Raw genomic sequence first — 20,964 nt, 5'->3', positions numbered from 1 at the left:
ATGCCTTTTATAGATGCATGAGTAACCAATTTTTCACATTATAAGAGTGGGCATGTTGGTATAATAAATTGAATAAATCAGTTTCACAATCAACACATTTCATAATATTATTTTTGATTGAATGGGGTCATCTCGTTCTGAATATTCTGAAGTGTTTCAACATCAGTGTTGTTTTAATCAGAATAATGTGGCCAAAGGAAGGGATTGTATGTCTGAGTCTGAGTGTCATTAGGGTTCGAATCATGCTCGTTGTGGTTTGCACTGCACCAGCTACCTCAACTAAAATGACAGTTTAACAGATGAATCCGATCTCATCCTTTTTTTTTTTCTTTTTTTTCCACAATGGGTTTCCCTGCCGCGTGTTACGACATGCGGCAGAAACGGATAGTGAAGCAGACATGGAAAAGGAAATCTTTCGGAAAGGGATTGCCGGTGTTGTGGAGGATTTTGTGTATGACATCAAATTGTGGACGGGTACAACTGCGGAATCCCTCTGAATTGGAGACAGCTGCGTCTGTCTGGAGCTCTGCCGGCGTGTGTGTGATGCCAGGACCAACCCCCTTCTGATTTCCACTTCCTCTCATAATCACGTCCAGAGTGGCGAACAAATGTCGGGGTCTCCCTTAGTGGAGTTACAACACAGTGCAAACAAACGCAAGTGCCAAGAGAGAAGTCATCGAGAGAGAGTGGAGTTGATGTTTGAAAGTTGGCAACACGTGTGGAATCCCCAACAACACCCACCTCATTTCTCCCCATCTGACTCATTTAAGCCGTGCGTTTTTAATTAGCATGCTGACAAAAGGGTTTCCCAGCTACAGGAACATTTGGAATCATTTTAGGAGCACCACATGTCAGGTCGCGTGCTTTCACGTTTACGCTTGCGATTTTTTTTTTTTTTCTCTGATGATGGTTACGTGGCAGCCAAAATGTGATCTCTCTGAATCTTTAAATGGTTGTTGATGTGGAGCGTAATTCCCAGTCTGTCCCTGCGGGAGCAGCGCCTATGCTATGTTTTTAGGAAACATACGCATTTTGTTCACGAATTTAATACAGTTCCTGCTTTTCTTGATAGTCTATTGACACAAATAACTAGGACCTGACCGATTAATCAGCCACCGATTATAATCGGCCGATTATTGCCCTTCAAACATTGGCCAAAACAATGGGCCATATTCCCTTTAAAATGTTATACTATAAGAAAACTGAAGTTTCCGACACTATGAAAGTACCCTGAATGCATCATTTTGCTTGCATAGCATTAGCACAAGCAAGTGCGTAGCGTATGTGATTCTGTTGTCCCTGAGCGTCCTTTAAGCTGTTTAATGACACCCCAGTTGATGTTACCTGTAAAACTAAACACACGGCAATAAGAACATCCAATGTATATTTAAATACAAAATAAGCTTCGTTTTTAAAACATTGCTAATGCTAAAGTGAATGGATGATCCCATTCAAATCCTAAAGGGATGTTGGCATCGACTTCAGGAGTACGTTTACTTCAAAAAACAAATATTCACACTCAAATGCTGTGGTAAGACATACCTGCAGGTGAGATAACACTAAGTGAAGGCACAAATTATTCCCAATCTTTGAAAAACAAGATATTTTAGTATATCGTGGATATTTTGGAGCAGGGTGAATTTGTGTACTGGTGTGCATTGACGAATTCATATTTACCATTTTCCACTGGAGTTTTTCTCCATGATGGACTAGAGTGAATGGAGCTGTCTATTATGTATAACATCTACTTACATCATCCTACATGAACCAGGAAGTAGCCTTCAAAGTCAAACAAACACGAATGTAGCATTCCATTTGGCAGAGGTCGGCAGTCAATTGAAATTGTGTTCAGTCCAGATGTCAGATGAGCTCAACTGCAACATTTAGGCTGGATAGACTCGTAACCAACTTCTGATTTCACCTCTCAGATGGGATGCAAATTTGGGAAATGGAAGCGACCGTGGACAAAGATAAGAGCCAGCCAGTAAGTATGACATCACACTCATGAGGTGGTGGAGCGAGTCCAGGTAGAATGGAGTTTTTTGAATGATTGCTGTTGTGTTGAAGAGCATGCTGTTTGTGGAGGTACCGGCCTACCGCGACTCGTCCCTCTGCCATCCTGTCAAAGTGACCTTCTGCGTGGTCAACGGGAAGAGGAAACGGAGTCAGCCCCAGCACTTCACCTACACACCTCTGCCATGTAAGATCAGCACACGATACTTGGGATTTTTTTTACATGCAATGATGGAGTCCACTGCAATGCAACGATTGGGGTGGGAAGGCGGTCTCCAAGAAGCATTTTACTTAGATAAACACGGCACGCGCTAATATCACGATCAGACTCCAGTGAGTCAATTTCTGCTCCTGCAACGTCAAACATGTGTGTACTTCATTTTAAAAGGAATGGGTGGAGCCGCTTCGATTGGCCCAGAGTCTGCTGCATTCCATTCCACAATTGGCCCTTATTGTTGAGTTGGTTCACAAATCTAATTTATCTGTAGATAAAGAGTACCTGTACCTGGGGATAAATATTGCCTTTCAAAGTAATTCATAGTTCATTTGCCTTTCTTTTATTTTAACCTATAAGACCAAGACATTTATGTATAACAAATCTGTTGATGTTGTTTATTGTAATACAGATTAATTGAAAAAATAATTAAACCGCAATCACAATACTGAGAGTAAAACAATAAATCGTAATTAGATTATTTTTCAAAATGGTTCACGTCTAGTCCAAGGTGGCCTGAAACAGAAAGCATAGTGTAAATTAGAAGTCAAACTGGAGACTGTCCAGATTACCTTCAGATCACTTGTAGGAATTTTCTAGCATTTTTACATATTTTTGTCTGATTATGTACAGTGGTTTCTCGCTACTTCGAGGTTTACTTATTGCAGATTCACTCACAGATTTTTATCCCACCCGTTTTCAGTAGCGAGTACCCCAATAAATTTTTAAGTTTTTATATTTTTGTCGGGGGTTTTTTGTAATATTTGAGTAAATATAAACAGCTCTTTCTTTCATTTAACACAATCTTTTACACTTTTACATTTAATCCAAATATAGAATATTTCAAAATGTTTTGACATATTTTAATTCTCCAACGCAAGTCAGTGTCCAATAGGTGGTGAGCTATTTTTAGAACAGATCGCAGTGTTCAACACGTGCACTTGCAGCAGAAGTTAATTGAAGGCAATTAACTTCAAAGATGCTGCTCATTTACTCAACTCCAAGGAGAGCTCATTAACTCATTTGCTCCCAGTATAGTGTAAATACGTTTTTTTGTATGTCTTAAGTGTCCCAAAGACGTATTTATATGTTTTTTTTATGCTAGACAGTGAGTTAAGGTGACAACTATTTTTTTAATGACCTCTACTTTGCGGAAATTCACCTATTTACGGGTGTCACCCGTGAAAAGTGAGGGAACACTGTATACTGCATTTATTCTAAAATTCAATTTTCAGTCCAGCTAACCAAACAAGTACATTTTTTTTTTTTGCGCAATACAAACAAAAAGACAGTGTTGACAATACTTTTTAGTCAAAACCATTCTCTCACAAGACGGCCCATATGTTTTTGTTCAGCTCCATCCATCAAGACCGAACCCCTGGACGAGTACGACTCGGACCACATGAGCTTCGCCGTGCCCCCCATCATGGGCATCCTCCCTCACTCCTACTACCACAACCCGCACGGCGTCCTCCACCCCGAGCACGGCCTCGCTTCCGACATGGCCTCGTGCCAGCGCCTCGGCTCCAACCTCCCGGACCAAGAATCCCGCTTCCCAAACCAGAGCCCGGCCATTGTCTTCTCTCGTGCAGGGAAAGGCCTGAGCAGCAGCCCGGGCACCTATCAGCAGACCGGGCCCATGATCCCCGACCCCCACCGTTCCGTCCTGGTCCACACGGGCTCTCAGGCACCACCCGCCGCTCCAATGGGTACGGGCCAGCACCCTCCCATCATCCAGTTCTCCCCAAACAACCACCACCTGCTTCGGGCGGGAGACCAAGCGCAGCCCGACAACCAGCCCGTCGTTTACTGCGAAGGCTACTCCCCACAGGGGACCCACCCGTCTCCACCCCCTCAGATGGCCGGGAACCCCCCTCAGCAATACCCAACCGTCATCCAGCAGCAGGCGTACGCTCACAAAGGGCAGCCGAAAGCCAGCGTACCTCCCGAGGGAACGCCAGCCGACAGAGCGAGGAGGGTGACGGTCAAGGAGGAGAACCTGGACCAGGCCTACCTAGATGATGGTGAGTGTAAGTTCATGTTTTTATTTTACTTACTCTGAATGTGTGTGGTAGCGTTTATCAGCCGAGACGCAGATGGCGATCTTAACCCCCTCTCAAACAATTGAAGGATATTTACAATATCATCGCCGTCTCCTTGTTGTGATCAAACGGCTCATTCTTTTCAAACATGAGGTGTAGTGACACTCCACTCCAGGGTGGAAATAACACTGATTATGACTCATATGTTTGCGCTTGAGCCTGTCCACCCCATTACCCCCCGACAGAATTAATGTCAGGCGGCAGCAGCAGCGGGCGGGATGTGCAACTTCCTTATTTTCAAGCAAATGGTTTTCCAAGCTTTGCTGGGAATCTCTTCTTGTAGTCGGGTGAGATGTTAGCATTAGGGGTGGGAAACTCTGGTTACCTCACACAATATACAGACTCACGATAACGATTATCTCATGATATGACGGTATGGGACCTGAGAGGACAGGCACCAAGACTTGACTGGGAAAGGGGAAGCTGGTTGACATGACTGGACTGAACGTGGACAGACTGGGCATGACGTGGACAGACTTGGCAGGATGTGGACAGACTTGGCAGGACGTGGACAGACTTGGCAGGACGTGGACAGACTTGGCAGGATAGACTTGGCAGAACGTGGACAGAATTGACAGGACGGACTTGGCAGGACGTGGACAGACTTGGCAGGACGTGGACAGACTTGGAAGGACGTGGACAGTCTTGGCAGGACAGACTTGGCAGAACGTGGACAGACTTAGCAGGACGTGGACAGTCTTGGCAGGACAGACTTTGTGAAATGTGGACAGACTTGGCAGAATGTGAGGGAGACACTTGGCTTGGACGTGAGGGAGAAACTCGACCAGACATGAGGGAGAAACTTGAACTGACATGAGGAAACTTGACCAGACGTGGAGAAACTTGACTTGATAGCAAACGTTACTAACAAAACACATCACCACACCAGGACAAGACAAGACAATGATACCACCACGCGTGACCAAACACCCCTAACTAAATACAACACTAACGAGACACTAACAAGACACACCTGGGAAACACAATAGGCTGAGGGCACTGATAGGTCACACATACTGGGAAGGGAAGACACAAGCAGGTGGACAAGGTTAACAATAACGAGACACGGGGAGCACTCAGGACAAAACACTACAAACATCTAAAACCAAACAAAACAAACATGAAACAAAACATGACAATATGTCTTCATAAAAGAGACAACTTTCTGTAAACAAATTTGTGTCTTTCGTAAACACTATTGTCATGCAACATGTCAGTTACATTGTCATTTTTTTCATTTTATAAACTATGACACAATTTTTTTGTGTAACATTGCAAACGTAAATAAATAAAATTACTTAAATATTAAATCAACGTATTCCTCAGAAACTGTGTGCTTCAAAAAGTCCAACCATAAAATAAGTTTTAAAATGTTAAAATTGAAGCTATAATACACATTTTTCATAGAAACGTATCCAAAACGGAGTCAGTTGCTGGACAGGTAAATGTCTTGCACAAGTAAAAGTAAGCTCATGAGTCTTCTTCGCCTGAAGACTTCCGTCCATTTCCCCGCCACTCTTATGAGGCACTCCCCCTAGTGGCCCGCCAAGTAATTACACAATCAGTCATGAACAACAGAGCCGTTAGTGGTTGTATATTCATAACAAATATCGTGATACTTGTCAGGAGAAAAAGTATCATGATTTATCTCCATATCGATATATTGTCACACTTCTAGAAAGCATGGGTTTATCTAGCGCACGATTTTTTGGTTTTTAAAGAGAGGAGAATAAAGTGTCGCCCCGGACCACCGACACTTTGATACTGTTATGATGTGAAAACAACTTCCATGGAAACCATTGTCAAAGAGTGGAACGGTCTGCCTGGGAGAGCCGGGGAAAGCCTCTTTGTTTGTTGTAGTTGGCCGGGGCTTCTCCTTGGCCTCATATCCCCCTCACGCCCCCTCCAGATCCTGCGGGGGAACCCACCAGAGGATTCACTTTTTCCCAACCGCAGGATTCTGCCAATCTGGCTCTCCAAATTGCTTTTTGCAGCTGCTCTGCTCCAGCAATCCGGCACGATGTGCGCGAGATAGACGCCAGGGCGGAGGGTCATTTTTTAGGAAAAAGGAAAGGGTTGTGTGGATTCGATGGAAAAAATGAAACCAGCAATGGAATTTGTGTTTTTTGGATGGAGCTCACCAGGTTTCCCTGCGCAGTAAACAGCAACAGGATTGTGACTTGTTAAATGAACACTGGGGAGAACAGTGATACTGTTTGACTCGCGTCCTCTCAAGCAGGTGACAGCCAAGCGTACCTCTGAGTGTTTGTTCAGCTTTGCCTTTTACATATTTTTCTGCTGTTACTGCCATGGCACTATGTTTGTGCTGAAAAGATAGTATTTTATTTGTTTACTGTACTGTCGAACCATCGCAGGCAGTGCAGCTGACGTCAGGAAGCCTTCAGAAAGGGCAGCCGTTAAAATGAGACGTGGATGCTAACACTGTACTGTGTGTGACAAGACAAGGGTCTGTTTGTCTGTTTTTGGTTGTGTCCTTGCTACTTGAACACTTTATCATTTAGTTCGCTAAATTTAGTATACTTGCTAATAGAGATGAAACAATGCAACGTTTCCATATCACGTTTATGATGATGAAAATTAGCATGATCTGTAGTATCACAATCACAACAAACCAAAAAATAGAATCATGTGCATAAAACTTTGCAAGGCGTTTTGTATCAAATACAATCACTACAAAATGCACTTTTTACACAGGCGATTTTAAATTTTAAAATAACTAATTTAATCAATTTTGTTTCATCCAAAAAGAAACTTGCATAATTATAGTGTTTCAAAGAATTTTATTTGTATTAATCTTTTTTATTTGTTTTTTACGTTTAAAATTTTTATTGATTTGTAGATTTTGTACCCCAAAAAAAAAAAAAAAAAAAAATGATCGTCCTGCTGCACAGGCAAGTGCTGCACTCCAACTTCAAGTTTTTGCCAACACAAGTAAATAAATATATATTATTACAAATATATATTATTATAAATTCTGTTTGGTCCAAAAGGAACTTACATAATTATAGTGTTGTTATTTTTTTAAATTGGTTAACAAGTTCTTGTTTTATAACAAAATAAATAATCGTGATTACTATTTTTTCCATAACCGAGCAGCCCTTAGGTCAAAGGTTAAATTCTTCTGCAATTTTTCGATGAGACCATCCAGTACAAAATCAATTTGTTCTTCTTGTGACAGAGCCATCTTCATTCTGGGGTGGAAAAATAATTAATTGTCACAGGAAAGTTGATTGAAAATTAGACTGGGTGGAAATTCAGGTAGAGTTAACATAATCTTTGACGAAGTGGCTAATTTATTAACACTGCACCGTTGTCTTTTAGGAGGCTATGCTAAATTACTCAAAGACAAAAGAACCAAACCTTGTATGCGTATACCTATGAGAAAATGCTAGATGTACATTATGGTGAACTTACTGCACCTCTTTCTGTTGTGTGCGACTTGGCCACAGGGGGCAGTATAATATAATCATGCAGACACAAATGAAGAAGAATTTTAAAACCACTGTTAGTGACTAAGCAAACTTCAGTAATACTTGTCTTTTTTTTCTGCAGTGGATGAAAATTCCTGTGAGTATTTTCATTGACTGTCTACATGTGTTGCTACCGTTTGTGTTCAAATATCTGCTGCTTATATTATTACAATACCGCCACATAGGTAATATATATATATTAATATACCATAGTGTGCTTTTGTTACACACTTGAAAACAAGGAAAAAGTATGGGGGCATTCCCCGCATTTGCAAGATTGCCGGCAGCAGTCACGCACGTGTTGTCATTTTGGAAGACGTGGGAGGCCACATCCTGGTATACTGTAAGTTTATTTTGCGTGGCGTTAACTGTCATTTGTCTGTGGTATCTCAACTGGCAGCGTAAAATGAAAGTCAGGTTTTTCCTCTTGGGTGCCGTACACAAACCTGGTATGTTTCTCCCTCCTACAGAGCGCTTCTGTTGTCAGCCCACACGCGCGTTCCCATGCTGCACGCTCCTGTTCAAACTTGACAACGCGCTGTCCACCTTCGTCGGTGAGCTAGTTCAGAAGAAGCAGGAAAGGCGGCTCGACCTCCACGGTCGTAGTGGGTGGGTGTGGAAAAAAATAGTCAGAGGCAGCGGAGCAGGTGAAACGGCTCCATCAGGTGAAGATCGGGGGAGATAAAGCACACAGTGACAGCTTGGACACACATTCGTCTTAGCACACACACAGTAGGCCAGAGGCCTTATTACATCTTTAGGGCCAGTTTTAAAGGATTGGTACCTTTTTCCTAGCAGGAAACCAAAGGTTGAAAAGAAGTGCTTTTGTGTAAAAGACAAAATGTGCATTTTGTGTCTCATTAAAACATATTGAATAGCAAAACTGAGAATCAACCGCCGAAATGTCCCAAAAAGCTTCAGTATCACTCATGTCACCCACTCTGCTTCTTTCGTGAACTAATTGAAGCAAATTGAGTTCAAAAACTGCTTGTTAAAGAGATACTTGACTCATTGAACAATTTTCAGCTGTGAAAAGTATTATTTAGTCATATTTTGTCCAGAATTAATTTGATAACTTCATTATTTTTCATGTACAATGAATACGTTTAAGAATTAATTTTTCTACTTCTTGTCGACTGATGATGACATCAGCTGTGCTGAGGAAGTAGGTAACAGCCAATCATGGCTCACCTGTTTTCTGGGTTTGGTCAGTAAACTGAGCCATGATTGGTCGTTACCTACTTCCTTGGCACAGCTGATGTTGTCATCATCAGTCGACAGCAAGTTAAAAAAAAATTACTTTTTAAAGGTACTAATTGTACATGAAAAATAATGGTTACCACATTAATTATAGACAAAATATTAACTTTTTACTGCTGAAAATGGCTCAATGAGTGAAGTATCTCTTTATTAAGCACAATGCAAGCCGCAACAATGTATTGCTGTATCGATTTTTTTTCTTTTTTTTTAAAGCACACCCCAAGTATATACTGTGTTAACTGAAGTACTTCCTGCCGACTCTCCCTCTCCTTCCGTTGCTAAATGAGACAGCAAAGCTCTCTACCCCAAGTTACCAAAGAGTCAACTTCTTTTGATCGTTGGTGCTATGCCAGCAAACTAGCAAAAAATTATGTTTCAGTTGTGAAGTTTAATCATGATAACATGAATTTTTGAAGATAAGAAAAAAGTTCAAATGTAACAAAAAATGCATGTAACAATAAGATACCAGACTTTTTTTTTTTTTTACACAATTTATTATTATTAGTAGTAGTAGTAGTAGTAGTAGTAGTAGTAGTAAATTAATTTTTTTTTTATTCATTAGTTTTTCACACAATCATATTTTGTACTTTTTTTTTTTAATGTTCAACTTGTTAATATGTGTACAAACAGTCTGTTGTATTGGCGTGGCTCAGTGGTAGAGTAGTCGTCTTCCAATCCACAGGTTGCGGGTTTGATCCCATCCCATTGTGACCATGTCGAAGTATCCTTCAGCAAGATACTGAACCTGATGCTGCGTCATCAGTTGGTGAATGACTTGTCGAATGTAAAGCGCTTTGAGGGCCTTGGAAGATGGAAAAGCGCTACAAAAATGAAGTAGCATTTAGCATGTTTGAAAACATAGAGTGGCCCCCTGCTTCCTTCCATTCTTATGTATTTGGCCACTTGGAAAAAGTTTGGACATCCCTGCTTCAAACGGTCCATCATGTATGTGTGGTTTATCTATATGTAGCCTGCAATTAGTTGCCAACCAACCCCAGGTGTGCCCCGCCTGTTGTCCCAAATCATCTGTGGTAAACTCCAAAGTAAGTTTTGACACAGACCCAGTTAGCTGCCAATCACTTTTCAGTGCTTCCCACCTCCGCAAGCAAGCATGAGGATGCACAAACACGTCAATTCCAGCTCTCAGCAGGCGTGTGCTGCCGCCTGACTCGGCTACTGTGCAGGCCGCTTGTGTCTCCGGCCAATGGCGCCGGTCTCGGGAGCCAGACACTCTTCTATTGAAGAGAGCGACCGGAGTGCCAAGCCTTCATTAGATGGAGTTAAAGCGCCACTTTGACGTGTTTCATGCACCGGTGGGGGGTGGGGTGTATCGCGGCTATGGCGGTGAGATGATAGTGGCCTGAAGGTGTCTAAGCAAATTCCACTACTGACTTAAAAGAAACATGGCAGCTGATGTGACGACGACAGCAGAAAATCCAGTTTGGCTACTTGTAAATCTCACCCGACCAAATGTGCTTAGATTTCACTGTGTTGACCTTTTACAAGGCGAGGATCCAACTTTTAATTAGTCTACAACTTTTTTTGTTTATTATTTAATTTATTCACTTGAAATTATTACACAATACAATTTTAAACTCAGTGCTCATTAACTCATTCACTTCCATCCATTTTCACTAAAGTAACCCCCTTTGCTCCTGGCTGTTTTACAGGATTTTTGACTGATTTGGCCCACAGAATATTGTGTTCTATTGCTAGAAAAACATGGAACCTACCACAAGAAAGATTAGAGTCTCTTCTTTCATAAGGAAATATATATGTATATTTGTATATATTTCCGTTTTGCAGCAATTAGCATTATAGCTAAGTTTCATCATTATTCACAAATCTGTTAAAAACACTGGAGAAAAAAAAAGCTTGTTGCAACATGGCACTGGCTGATCTCTTATACTCTACTGCCACCCGTTGGCCATTTTTTGTAATAACTACTATTGCTTTAAGCGACCTCTTCATGTCAGAGGCTTTCTTTATCCTGTAGCATAAAAAAAACAACAACATAAATAAGTTTTTGGGACGATGGCAATATTTAAAATAGAACGTATTTATACGTTCTGGGAGCAAATGAGTTAAAGGGGAGATCATTTTGTTTCCACAATTGAAAAGAGTTATCTTAATAGCATGTCTGTGATGTGCTTTAAATGATTTCTTATCTTTCTGAAATCAGCCGGTTCACGGTGCTGTCTCGTGCTGACCCATTCGACTTTAGTCACCATGACAGCGGGAGGACGGAGTCTGAACTTTGGTTGGATCTCGCCGGCTGCTTGCTTCTACTTGTGGATGCAGCAGGTCACTGTGTGTATGTGGCGCATGGACACATCATTAATTGTCGCTTATCAAAAGCTAACACTGATCTGTCTCGGGATGTCACAAAGTTGAAAGTGGCACTGGATCTTGTTGATTCTTATTTGGTTGTTTTTAAAATCACACTTGATGGGTGACCCTGCTATTTGTATACAAGTCATTTAACAGCCACATTTCCATAATAAGTCCCCTTGTGGTTTTGCTTATTTTGCTATTAATTGCTATTTATATGAGTGAGCTGTTATGGAGGTGTTTGTTTGTATTTTTAGTTACACCCATTGACTCACCACGATGTTGCTGAAGGCTTTAAATGGAGCACAACAGTGAATGATGTTACTTTGTTAAAAAAAAAAAAAAAATCTCCACTGCTCTTCAAAATAGGGAACATGTCTGTGCCTTGTCCTTGGCATGTTTGTAAAATGCTCCTCCCACATATAACACTTGCTGGTTTCGAAGTGTGCATTAAAATAGTTGTCATAAATATAAATGATGATTCACTCCTTATGCATTGATGGCTGTTTATCAAATAGATTTGGGTGGCCAGATATCGCCTTTTATCAAAACATGTTGGCTTCTGTGATTATTAATTTCAAGCATGTCTTTGTTGATCTATCTATGCCAGTGACGTATTTTGGCCGGCAGAACAATTAATGTGCTTTAGTTATATGGCAGAAGGTACAAGTAACCCACGTGTCCACCTGTTGGTATTCATGCAACATAAACTAAGTACATTTCTGAGTCAACTGACTGAGACAAGATCATCACTTTTTGTGACATTTTATTGGCGGTATGCTGTGAATTTTTTTCCAATGAAAATATAGCTAGGGAAATACTGGTCTACCTTAGAGGAGCAGAGGAATGTGTACTATATTTCAGATAACATTAGCAAAGCTGTGCGTCGCCATGGTTACCAAAGGCACAGACACAACATGCTACGTCATGGCCTGAATAGCAAGCAAAGAGCTTTTTTGGCCCACTTCGAAACGCCGGCGTTAGTCATCGGACCTAATGAGTCGCAAGTGACACAGTGGAAGCAGTGGCGGCCCGGAACGTCGCTAAGCGCCAACGTACACACGCACGCACACACGCTTGACCAGCGATTACGTGAGCTGTTTGTTTTGACAGCCAATTTGGCTGCTGGTCTCCCGTACTTCCGACCCAACATCACAACTACATGCTGGCCTTTGTAGTGTAGCGTTAAGCTAGCAGTGAGACAAATGTTGTTGTTTTATTAATAGTATGTTTTGTTTGACTTTTGGGCCATATTCTTCCAGATTATTTTGGTTGAACTCTACATTGCATTTCATCGTATAATTTGTGCTGAAATTGATGACAATGAGTTTGACTTGTTTATCTGTGTCCTATATGTTAAGGTGTAAAATTTACAATATGAAGAGACCTTATAAGAACTTTTTCAAATCGTTTTACTCCTTCCACATAAATTTGTTAAAACATACTTGTAATTGATTGAATACATAGAATAAAGTGTATTGGAAGTACTGTACATATTGTAGTGCCTGTGAACATGCGTATACTTTGAAGAGGCGGGGCTTTGTGGGGTAGTGTGTAAACTCTGTAATATTGGCGTGAGTGTCATGGTGAGAGCTGTGGCTGACAGCAGCTTCTGTGTCGTACTGTTCTCCCGGCGTTGCGCAGCGGCAACTGTGGCTCTCCTTTCTCACATGCAAGGGCATCACATAATTCAGTATACTGCAGAAACCTGTAAATATTAAGCATATATATAAGCATATATAGGTCAGTGGTCTGCAACAAGTCATTCAGAGGTCCAAAAAAAATTATTCTGGAAAACAGAAGTTGGTGCTCTGTTTTTTGGAATATTTTTTTTTTCTGTTTTTCTAAATAATATTCCCCCCCTGTTTTACTGAGTAATTGTTTTCTGTTTTTCTGAATTTTTTTAATGACAAAAAAAAAATATTCAGTAAAACACAAAAATATAGTCAGAAAAACAAAAACAAAAAATTACTAAAAAAAAAAAAAAAGCTCCCCCCAAAAATTAGTCAGAAAAACATGAGTTTTTTTTTGTTTTTTTTAAGTGAATGCAGTACGAATCCGTACCTGAAAGCAAACAAAAAAACAAAACAAAAAAAGGTCACGGTTTTGACTCGTGTAATTTGAAGCATGCTGTGTAATTCCAACTTTACACCACAGATTTTCCCCATGCCGCGGTATTCGATGCTGGAGGTTTTAGCCACACCCTCTCATGTAAAATCTTCACCGCGAAATGCCCCGCGTATCGTGCCGATCTCTATTACGCGCTCGTCATTGTTCAAGCAGGCTGACTGACAGCAAGTTGAACTTCCTCGTTGCGTCAGGCCAGCAGGCAGCAAACACTCGCTGTGGAGCGTTGCAAGGAATCTTTCTCATTCAATCCTGATTGCAAGCCTTTTATTTTGTAAGCACCCTGTCAAAACACTTTTGCCGCCCGTTCCATGCATTGGGCTTCTATTTTTAGAACTTTGGTGTGAACAAACTTTCCATTTCAACGCCCATGCTTGTGGTGTTATGTCATCAGCAGGAAGTGACATGAACACACCTTCTATCTTTTTATGTAGCCTACATGTATTGAATTTAGGTGATTTAATAAATTGGGGGGGGGTCCTTATTTTTTTTATTGAATTAAATCATAACTAAGATAATTGGGGGGGGGGGGGGATAAATAACCAGGCATTAAGAATGCAATCTTTTCCATGTTACGTGATGTGATTTAATGACATTTATAACTAGGAAGTGGACTATTTACCCAAACTTTTAATTATTTTACAAAAGATTACTTTTAAAGAAAGAGCAAAGTTGAAGTTTGGACTAGTTGTGTTGCATATTTTATATACCCACTATTAAACTATAAATTAATTGTTTAACAATGAGCACAACTAACTTTCCACTATTTGCCTCAAGCTCATTTGCTTCTTCTGACTGGAACCTAATGGAGACTGAAACAACAGCGCACTCTTCTGTTTACTACTGAGTATTGCATGCCATTTTGTAGCCGTTTTCTCCTTTAGCTTGATCACGTTCAACATTCCTGACTTCATTCTTCCGTTCCTCCATTTTCTGTGGCGCTTTTCCTCATTTGGGTCATGATTTTGGGTGAGAGGTGGGGTTACACCCTGGAAGGTCTTCAGCCAATCACAGGGCACGTACTGCATTCAGTGGATATACAAAGTCTACACATCCCTGTTGAAATGCCTTTTTTTTTTTTTTTTTTACATTAAATAATAATTCTTGTGTATTCATGGGACCTAAGACAGAGGTTTTTGGAATGGGAGAGAAAACGGTGAAAAATCATTGAAAGTCCACACAATATGGCCGCCGGCATGCAGAGATTCAGAGCCCCAGGAACTCTTGACTTGAATTAATATGTGCTCATCACTCGTCCACACTCGTTGACTTAATTTTTTTTTAACAATCAGTAATGATTGATGAGCGTGATGGTTAATACATCACGCATGTCATAGCAATCTACAGATATCGTAAAGCAAATATGCCCTCTGAATGCAGAGCATAAACAAAAATATAGTAGCTGAGTAAACCACAACAAATTTGTAAGTTTCCGTTTACAATCAATATTTTAAGGCATCACCTGCTGCTGTTTTTATTAATTTATGTATTTATTTATTTGCTTCTGAAATATTTCTTTCTTTCTGTGCTTTGCAGTGAATGAGATCATCTGCAAGGACTTGACTGGCGTTGAAACTGGAGGGCAATCCTAGAAGTGAAGCTCCAAAGCAGAAAATGACGTCACACATGCTGCACCAGGCCCTCCGATTTGCGCACCAACGCCGCGCCCCGCTTGCCCAGTACATAGAATGCACAAAAACTGTGCCTTATTTTGGTGATTAACCTGAGCTTGTTTACTCATGAATGAAGAATAAACCATCTTAACCAGTTGATCATCTCAAAAGTACAGTTTGTAATGTCGAATAAAGGGATGCCTTCACCAACGTGTGTGCGTGCGAGTGCCTGCGACGCTGCGTTCATGATTGTAGTTTGTGTTCTAATTCTAAATTCAGTCGGTGACAATCTGCACTTTGACACAATTTAAGTGGCCTTTCGCAATGACAAGCGCGTCTGTTGTATTTGTACTTCTCTGAACCTTTTCCTGTGTGTATATAGCAGAGTTTTTATACAGTATAATGACAGTATATTCAGTTTGCCAAAGTCTTGCCTAGGCGCAAATATTCTTGCAGGCATTTGTAAACAGAACTCGACCTTTGTTATCCTAAAATAGTTTGCTATGTTTGGAAAAGAAGATATTTTTTTTTCATACATGTTCCAACTTAATTTGATTATTTGCCTTATATGTGTTAATAAATTAAATGCTTTTATATGAAAAACTGCAAATGGGAAAAAAGCAGAAATACATAGCGAGGTAGAGTCAGACCTATTTTATAAAACAGAATATTCTATTTTGTGATATTGCATTGATATGTTTGCCATTGAGCCAATACAGCACAATTGCAAGTTGCCTTATCTTGAATGTAATCTCCCCCTCCTTTGTGTGTAAATGTAAACCTCAAAGTGTGATTTCATGCTGAAGTATATGTAGCTTGTTATATTGTCTCATGTCTTTTATGTTTCTATCATGCCACATATTGTTCATTTTGTTTTGTTTGTTACAAGGAAAACTGAAGGGAGGCCTCATTTATATCTGGAATATTGTGTTTTTGTTCACTTTTTAATTATGCATTATTTACTGTTGAAGTTAAAAAGTCTTACTATTTTTTTTTATTCTTGAAAGTAGTAATAAACTATATCCTTACAAAATCTGCATTGTCTCATCTGTTGTCAATCAAAATATAATAAAATCTTTATTCATCAGTGTTTTGAAGAGGAATTGTAGCCCTGATTAATTAGACACATAAGAACATTTTTTTTTTAGTAGTAGTATTGGCACCTATTTTTTGACACCTTCACTTCACACTCAGCCTTTTTTTTTTTTTTTTTTCAGGCGACAAATGAAAAATGAACGGCGCTGATAGAAACGTTTCAACCAGATGATAAGACGTTGAATCGGTAAGACTACCGAATGAACAATTCTGAGCTCTTTAACCGCTTCAACCGCTGGAAAGTTGCTGTTTTTTTTGGGGTTTTTTTATTAGCATGCATAGCACGTGGTTTACTGACATCGGGGAAGTTGACTTGCAAGCTTTAAAGTGTTTCTCCACGTCTTGCCGTGCTTACCCCTTTTGGACTTTGTTGTTTTGGGTTTCATAGTTTGTACCTAATTTTTGCCTCCTCGTGTTTGTTTATGAAACATTTTTTACTTCATCCTCTGCCTCCCTGCTTAAGGAGGATTTGGGTCCTCCACCACCACCCCTGATGCTTTCTGTATCACAAGTCTTATTGTATTGACTATTACTGTGTAATTTTGTGACTCTCAGAATTAGTGCACCTGTACATGTTTCCGACACAAGGCATGAAAAAACTATAGAATTTGAACTGGTGGTTCTGGTGGCATGCCTGCCTCGAGTTTCCAGGTTCAAATCTGAACCTTCTAATGTGGAGAGTGTGTGTTCTTCATGTGCTTGCATGGGATTCATCCCACATTCCATAAATATGCATGTTGGGCATTATAAATTGTCCACAGGTGTCGTATGAATGGCTGTCCAAATGTGTCCTGTGATTGAGACCAGTCCTGGGTGTAACCTGTCTCGCCCAAAGTCAGCTGGGATAGGCTCCAGCTCACCCGCCACCTTCATGAAGACAAGCGCCAATGAAAATATATGGATGGATGGACAAGACTTCTAAAACTGAATGCCACTTACATTTTATCACTGCCTGAAATGACAGCAAAGGGGGTGTGGCAGGGGGATGTGTTGGTGAGGCCGGGGGCAACGGTTGCCATGGAGACAGCCTGTTTGGTGCTTTCCTTGTGAATGAACCTTTATGTTCAGAAAGTCTTTGGTCTATGATGTCAGCGCCAGTGAAAAGACGGCACATGGGTCTCGTCTCCAGCCGACTTGCCCGAGTGCACACATGCACAGTGCCACCATGACTCATGCGCCATTTCAGTGCTTAATGCCTCACAGGCTCTGGGGTACATGCAGAAAACACACATGAATGAAATACATAATGATCCTGGCATTTCATTCATCCAGATTTTGGTAGTTGTCAAAGACAGAATCGCAAGTCAAGCTAAATGTCAGCATGCACGGTGGTTCACTTATTGAATTTCATGTATGCCATGAACTTCAATTCTGATAGAAACACTATGTGTGCTACTAAAAAGCCATTTAATCAAATGAATAATAACAGTATAAGAGAGTGTTTCCCATGCCTACTTAGCAAATGTGAAATTAAGCCTTCAAGTAAATCTTACTCTTTGAAAAAGTGTCCTTGAATTGGCCAATATTTTTCCAAGGACGTCTACTTCTAGCCAGTCTCTGTGCGTCCCTGTTGCAACATACTGATGACGTTGTACGACATTCTAAGATCAGTGGCCACTTGAAGAGAAATGTTGATTTTTGGTCAAGTCTGGTCAAATATGGCGGACCGAAACGGCCAAAATTCGAAATAAATAAATGACTAAAAGGGAAAATAAAAATGAATATAAAAAATATAATTCCAAAATTATATCTAAAAAAATTAATATAAATGGAAATAAATCCGTTTTTATTTTAACTTTGTTGTCATTTATTTATTTATTTAGACATTTATTTATTTATTTAGTCATTTATTTATCTATTTATTTAGCCATTTATTTATTTCGTCATTTATTTATTTATTTATTTATTTATTTAGAATTTTGGCACTTTTGGGCCGTACAGCCAAGTGGAAATGTTATTCAAATGAGGGGGCGGTCCTAAGCGTGCCTTGGGTTGGACTCCACCATTGCAAACTGCTTGTCACTGGCCGAGTGAGCAGGTCGGCGAACAAGGAAGTCTCGCCGGCTTGCAATGGAGGTCAAATTAAGTTCAGCATTGTGAAAATTTTCCACGAAAGCCCATGTTAGGTTAATTGAAGACTCTAAATTACTCACAGGTGGGGATGTGTTACTGTTATGAGGTGTAGAAAATGGATGCCGAGCTATCAAAGAGCAGTGTTGGTTGTAACGTTTGACTGTAGGGGGAAGCAATGGACCTTGGGAAGAATCACAGGACGTGTTAATTGAGCAGAAAGAATCAGGGTTGCTAAAAACGTTTCACTACTGTGATGCAAGTTCACTCAGTGCACAACTCAAGTCAGTGAAGTACATGGGGAAAAACATTTACCGTAATAACAGCCCTTTAATAAGTGAAATCTGAGGTACTATTTTTAACTTCCAACCTTGCTTGAACAAAAATAATGCTTATGGTTTGGTCTGTTCAGTTTAAGAAATTCATGGTCAGCGAAAACAAAAGGATTTCGATTGGATCTGGGAGTTGCAAACCGCTGATCCTTTTATGTAAACATAAACCAAACGCTCACATTACAGTTTGTAGTACAGTGAGTACAGATTAATTATTATTCGGTTGACAATTTAAAACAGGAGCGGCCAAATTCGGTCTTCGAAAGCCCTTATCCAGCCTGTTTTCCATGTCTCCCTCCTTCAGCGCAGCTGAATCTAATGATCAGCTAATCAGCAAGCTTGGCAGAAGCCTGATAACGATCCTGATCATGAATCAGGTGTGTTAGTGCAGAGAAACCCAGAAAACAGGCTGGATAGGGGCTCTTGAGGACCAAACTTGGCCACTCCTGATTTAAACAAACAACCTGTGTTAGTGTTACACTGTTATGCAATTGTAATTAGGAACTAGACTAAATGTAATTTCTGGAGAAATTGCGCGGGAATGCTGAAAGCTGAATGCTAATAACGGAATGCTAAGTTGAATGCCTATGAAGGAAATTGAAGGATAAATTGTGTTAAAATTACAAAGTAATTACATAACCAGTAAGTAATAGTAGTAGAAGTAGTAGTAGTATAGAAGTTATGTATTTAATGCACGTTTTTATTAGAGATTGCGTGAGAATGCTACTAGGAAATCAATTGATTTCCGATCATATAAGTAATTAATTAAAGTCTGTCCGTCACGTTATTTTGACCTTAAAAGCGAGATGTGGTATCGGTACTCACCCATCCCAAGTGAAAACCCACACTTGTGTCGAGATCACTGATGAAGTCAGCTCATCAGCTGGTGGTGGCATCTCATAAACAGAAGAAACATGAATATTTAGCAGTAAAAACAACTGCCGCCCACCACAAGTAACACTTTTCTGGTCCCCACCAACGCTGGTGTCAAAGTTCTCGGATTTACGTAATTGTTCCTGCTCGCATATGTTTACTACTGACTGGAGAGTGAATGTGCAGTTTTATTTCGAGGGCAGTTTTGTTTGTTCAATGTGGAGCTGCTGCATGAGCATACACAGCTGTTCAAACTAGGGCTGGGTGTGATAGAGCCCTCAAATGAAATCTCAGATTTTTTTTTTTGTACACATTGTAGGGAATTCTCAGAAATCGCAATGTCCTGTCACCGGTTAGCTATTTATAGAACAGCGCCAAGAAAAATGGAAAAAAAAAAAAAAGCGAAATTTATTTGAGTGCACGTACGAGCTTGACACAGAGGCTGCAGTTACGTGTTAGGCCAGAGGTGGCAGTCGTGAGTTTAAAAAAAAACAAAAACAAAAAACAAAAACGTGACAAATTCCACAATCTATATGACAAACTGATTCCGCTCATGTCTTTTCCTTAGTCTCAATTCTCAGTAGTTGCTTTGTTGAAAAGTATTCGGTTCGGAAATGTGTCTAATTGTACCGACCAAAACGACCTCCTGTCTTTTCACTGCCTTTAAGTGGTTGAAAAAATGAATAAACACAAATCGTCCTAACATATAAACTAGAATTAGGTGATTAAAATGACTTAATCGCTCAACCCTTTGTTTTGCTTTTTGTATTTTATATTTATTAATTAATTTATTTACATACTAAATTTTTATATTGTATATTAATTATGAGTTATTTAATTCTGAGGTGAATGTACAAAATCAAATAAAAGTCAAGAGGGTCATGACGTTCAGTGAGCATTGACGCTAACTCTACTTTTTCTTCTTTTTCTGTAGCTTTTCCTGACGTATTCCAAAACAAGGGGAATCCTAAAAAGGGCTGCTCGGATTAGACCGCTCGGTTTAATGTGACGATCTCCCTGCATCTCACGTGTGTCAAAGGTCAGGTCAAGTCAAGTCATCTGTATTTATAAAACGTCCAAGATAAAACGTTCTACCACTTTAAAATAACAGTAATGACCTAATGCCTGTATCATGCTGGTAATTAATCATTCATATGTTGCCATTTAAAGGTTTTCTAAATGCGTATTAACAAGGTACACAGGTTTAAAGTGTTAAATTGTTTCCAGTCAGAAGCCCTTGTGAAATGTTTGAAAGTACACACTGTTGCTTTAACGTCTGCTAATATTTTTCGAATCCCTTATAAGAACAGAATAAATTGATAAATATCCCACTCATGGTCACATGCAGAAGCTGAGGTTGTCAATTTAGGTGATTTTAAAGAGGCTTGATGTAACTGAAGTCAAAGGTGGGCTGTTTTCCTTCACTGCTCACGTAAACCAAAT

General features: G+C 40.0%; 1 protein-coding gene across 4 annotated transcripts in view; it reads left to right on the top strand.

Moving 5' to 3' along the window:
- The window catches only part of nfatc2a (nuclear factor of activated T cells 2a), a 29,946-nt gene extending 13,775 nt beyond the window's left edge, over positions 1 to 16,171 (top strand). For 3 of the 4 annotated variants that reach the window (XM_077512802.1, XM_077512804.1, XM_077512805.1), the window contains 4 exons: positions 1,929 to 1,984; positions 2,068 to 2,200; positions 3,583 to 4,257; positions 15,075 to 16,171. In XM_077512802.1, coding sequence (XP_077368928.1) covers positions 1,929 to 1,984; positions 2,068 to 2,200; positions 3,583 to 4,257; positions 15,075 to 15,130 — 920 coding nt within the window. In that variant the 3' untranslated portion in view covers positions 15,131 to 16,171. The remainder of the gene's footprint in view (positions 1 to 1,928; positions 1,985 to 2,067; positions 2,201 to 3,582; positions 4,258 to 15,074) is intronic. The other variant, XM_077512803.1, reaches the window with a different exon arrangement.
- Positions 16,172 to 20,964: the final 4,793 nt, after the last annotated feature.

Source organism: Festucalex cinctus, chromosome 2, assembly GCF_051991245.1.
Source record: "Festucalex cinctus isolate MCC-2025b chromosome 2, RoL_Fcin_1.0, whole genome shotgun sequence".
Lineage (NCBI taxonomy): Eukaryota > Metazoa > Chordata > Actinopteri > Syngnathiformes > Syngnathidae > Festucalex > Festucalex cinctus.
Note: the sequence above shows the minus strand (reverse complement) of the source record. Positions and strands in the feature narration are given on the sequence as shown.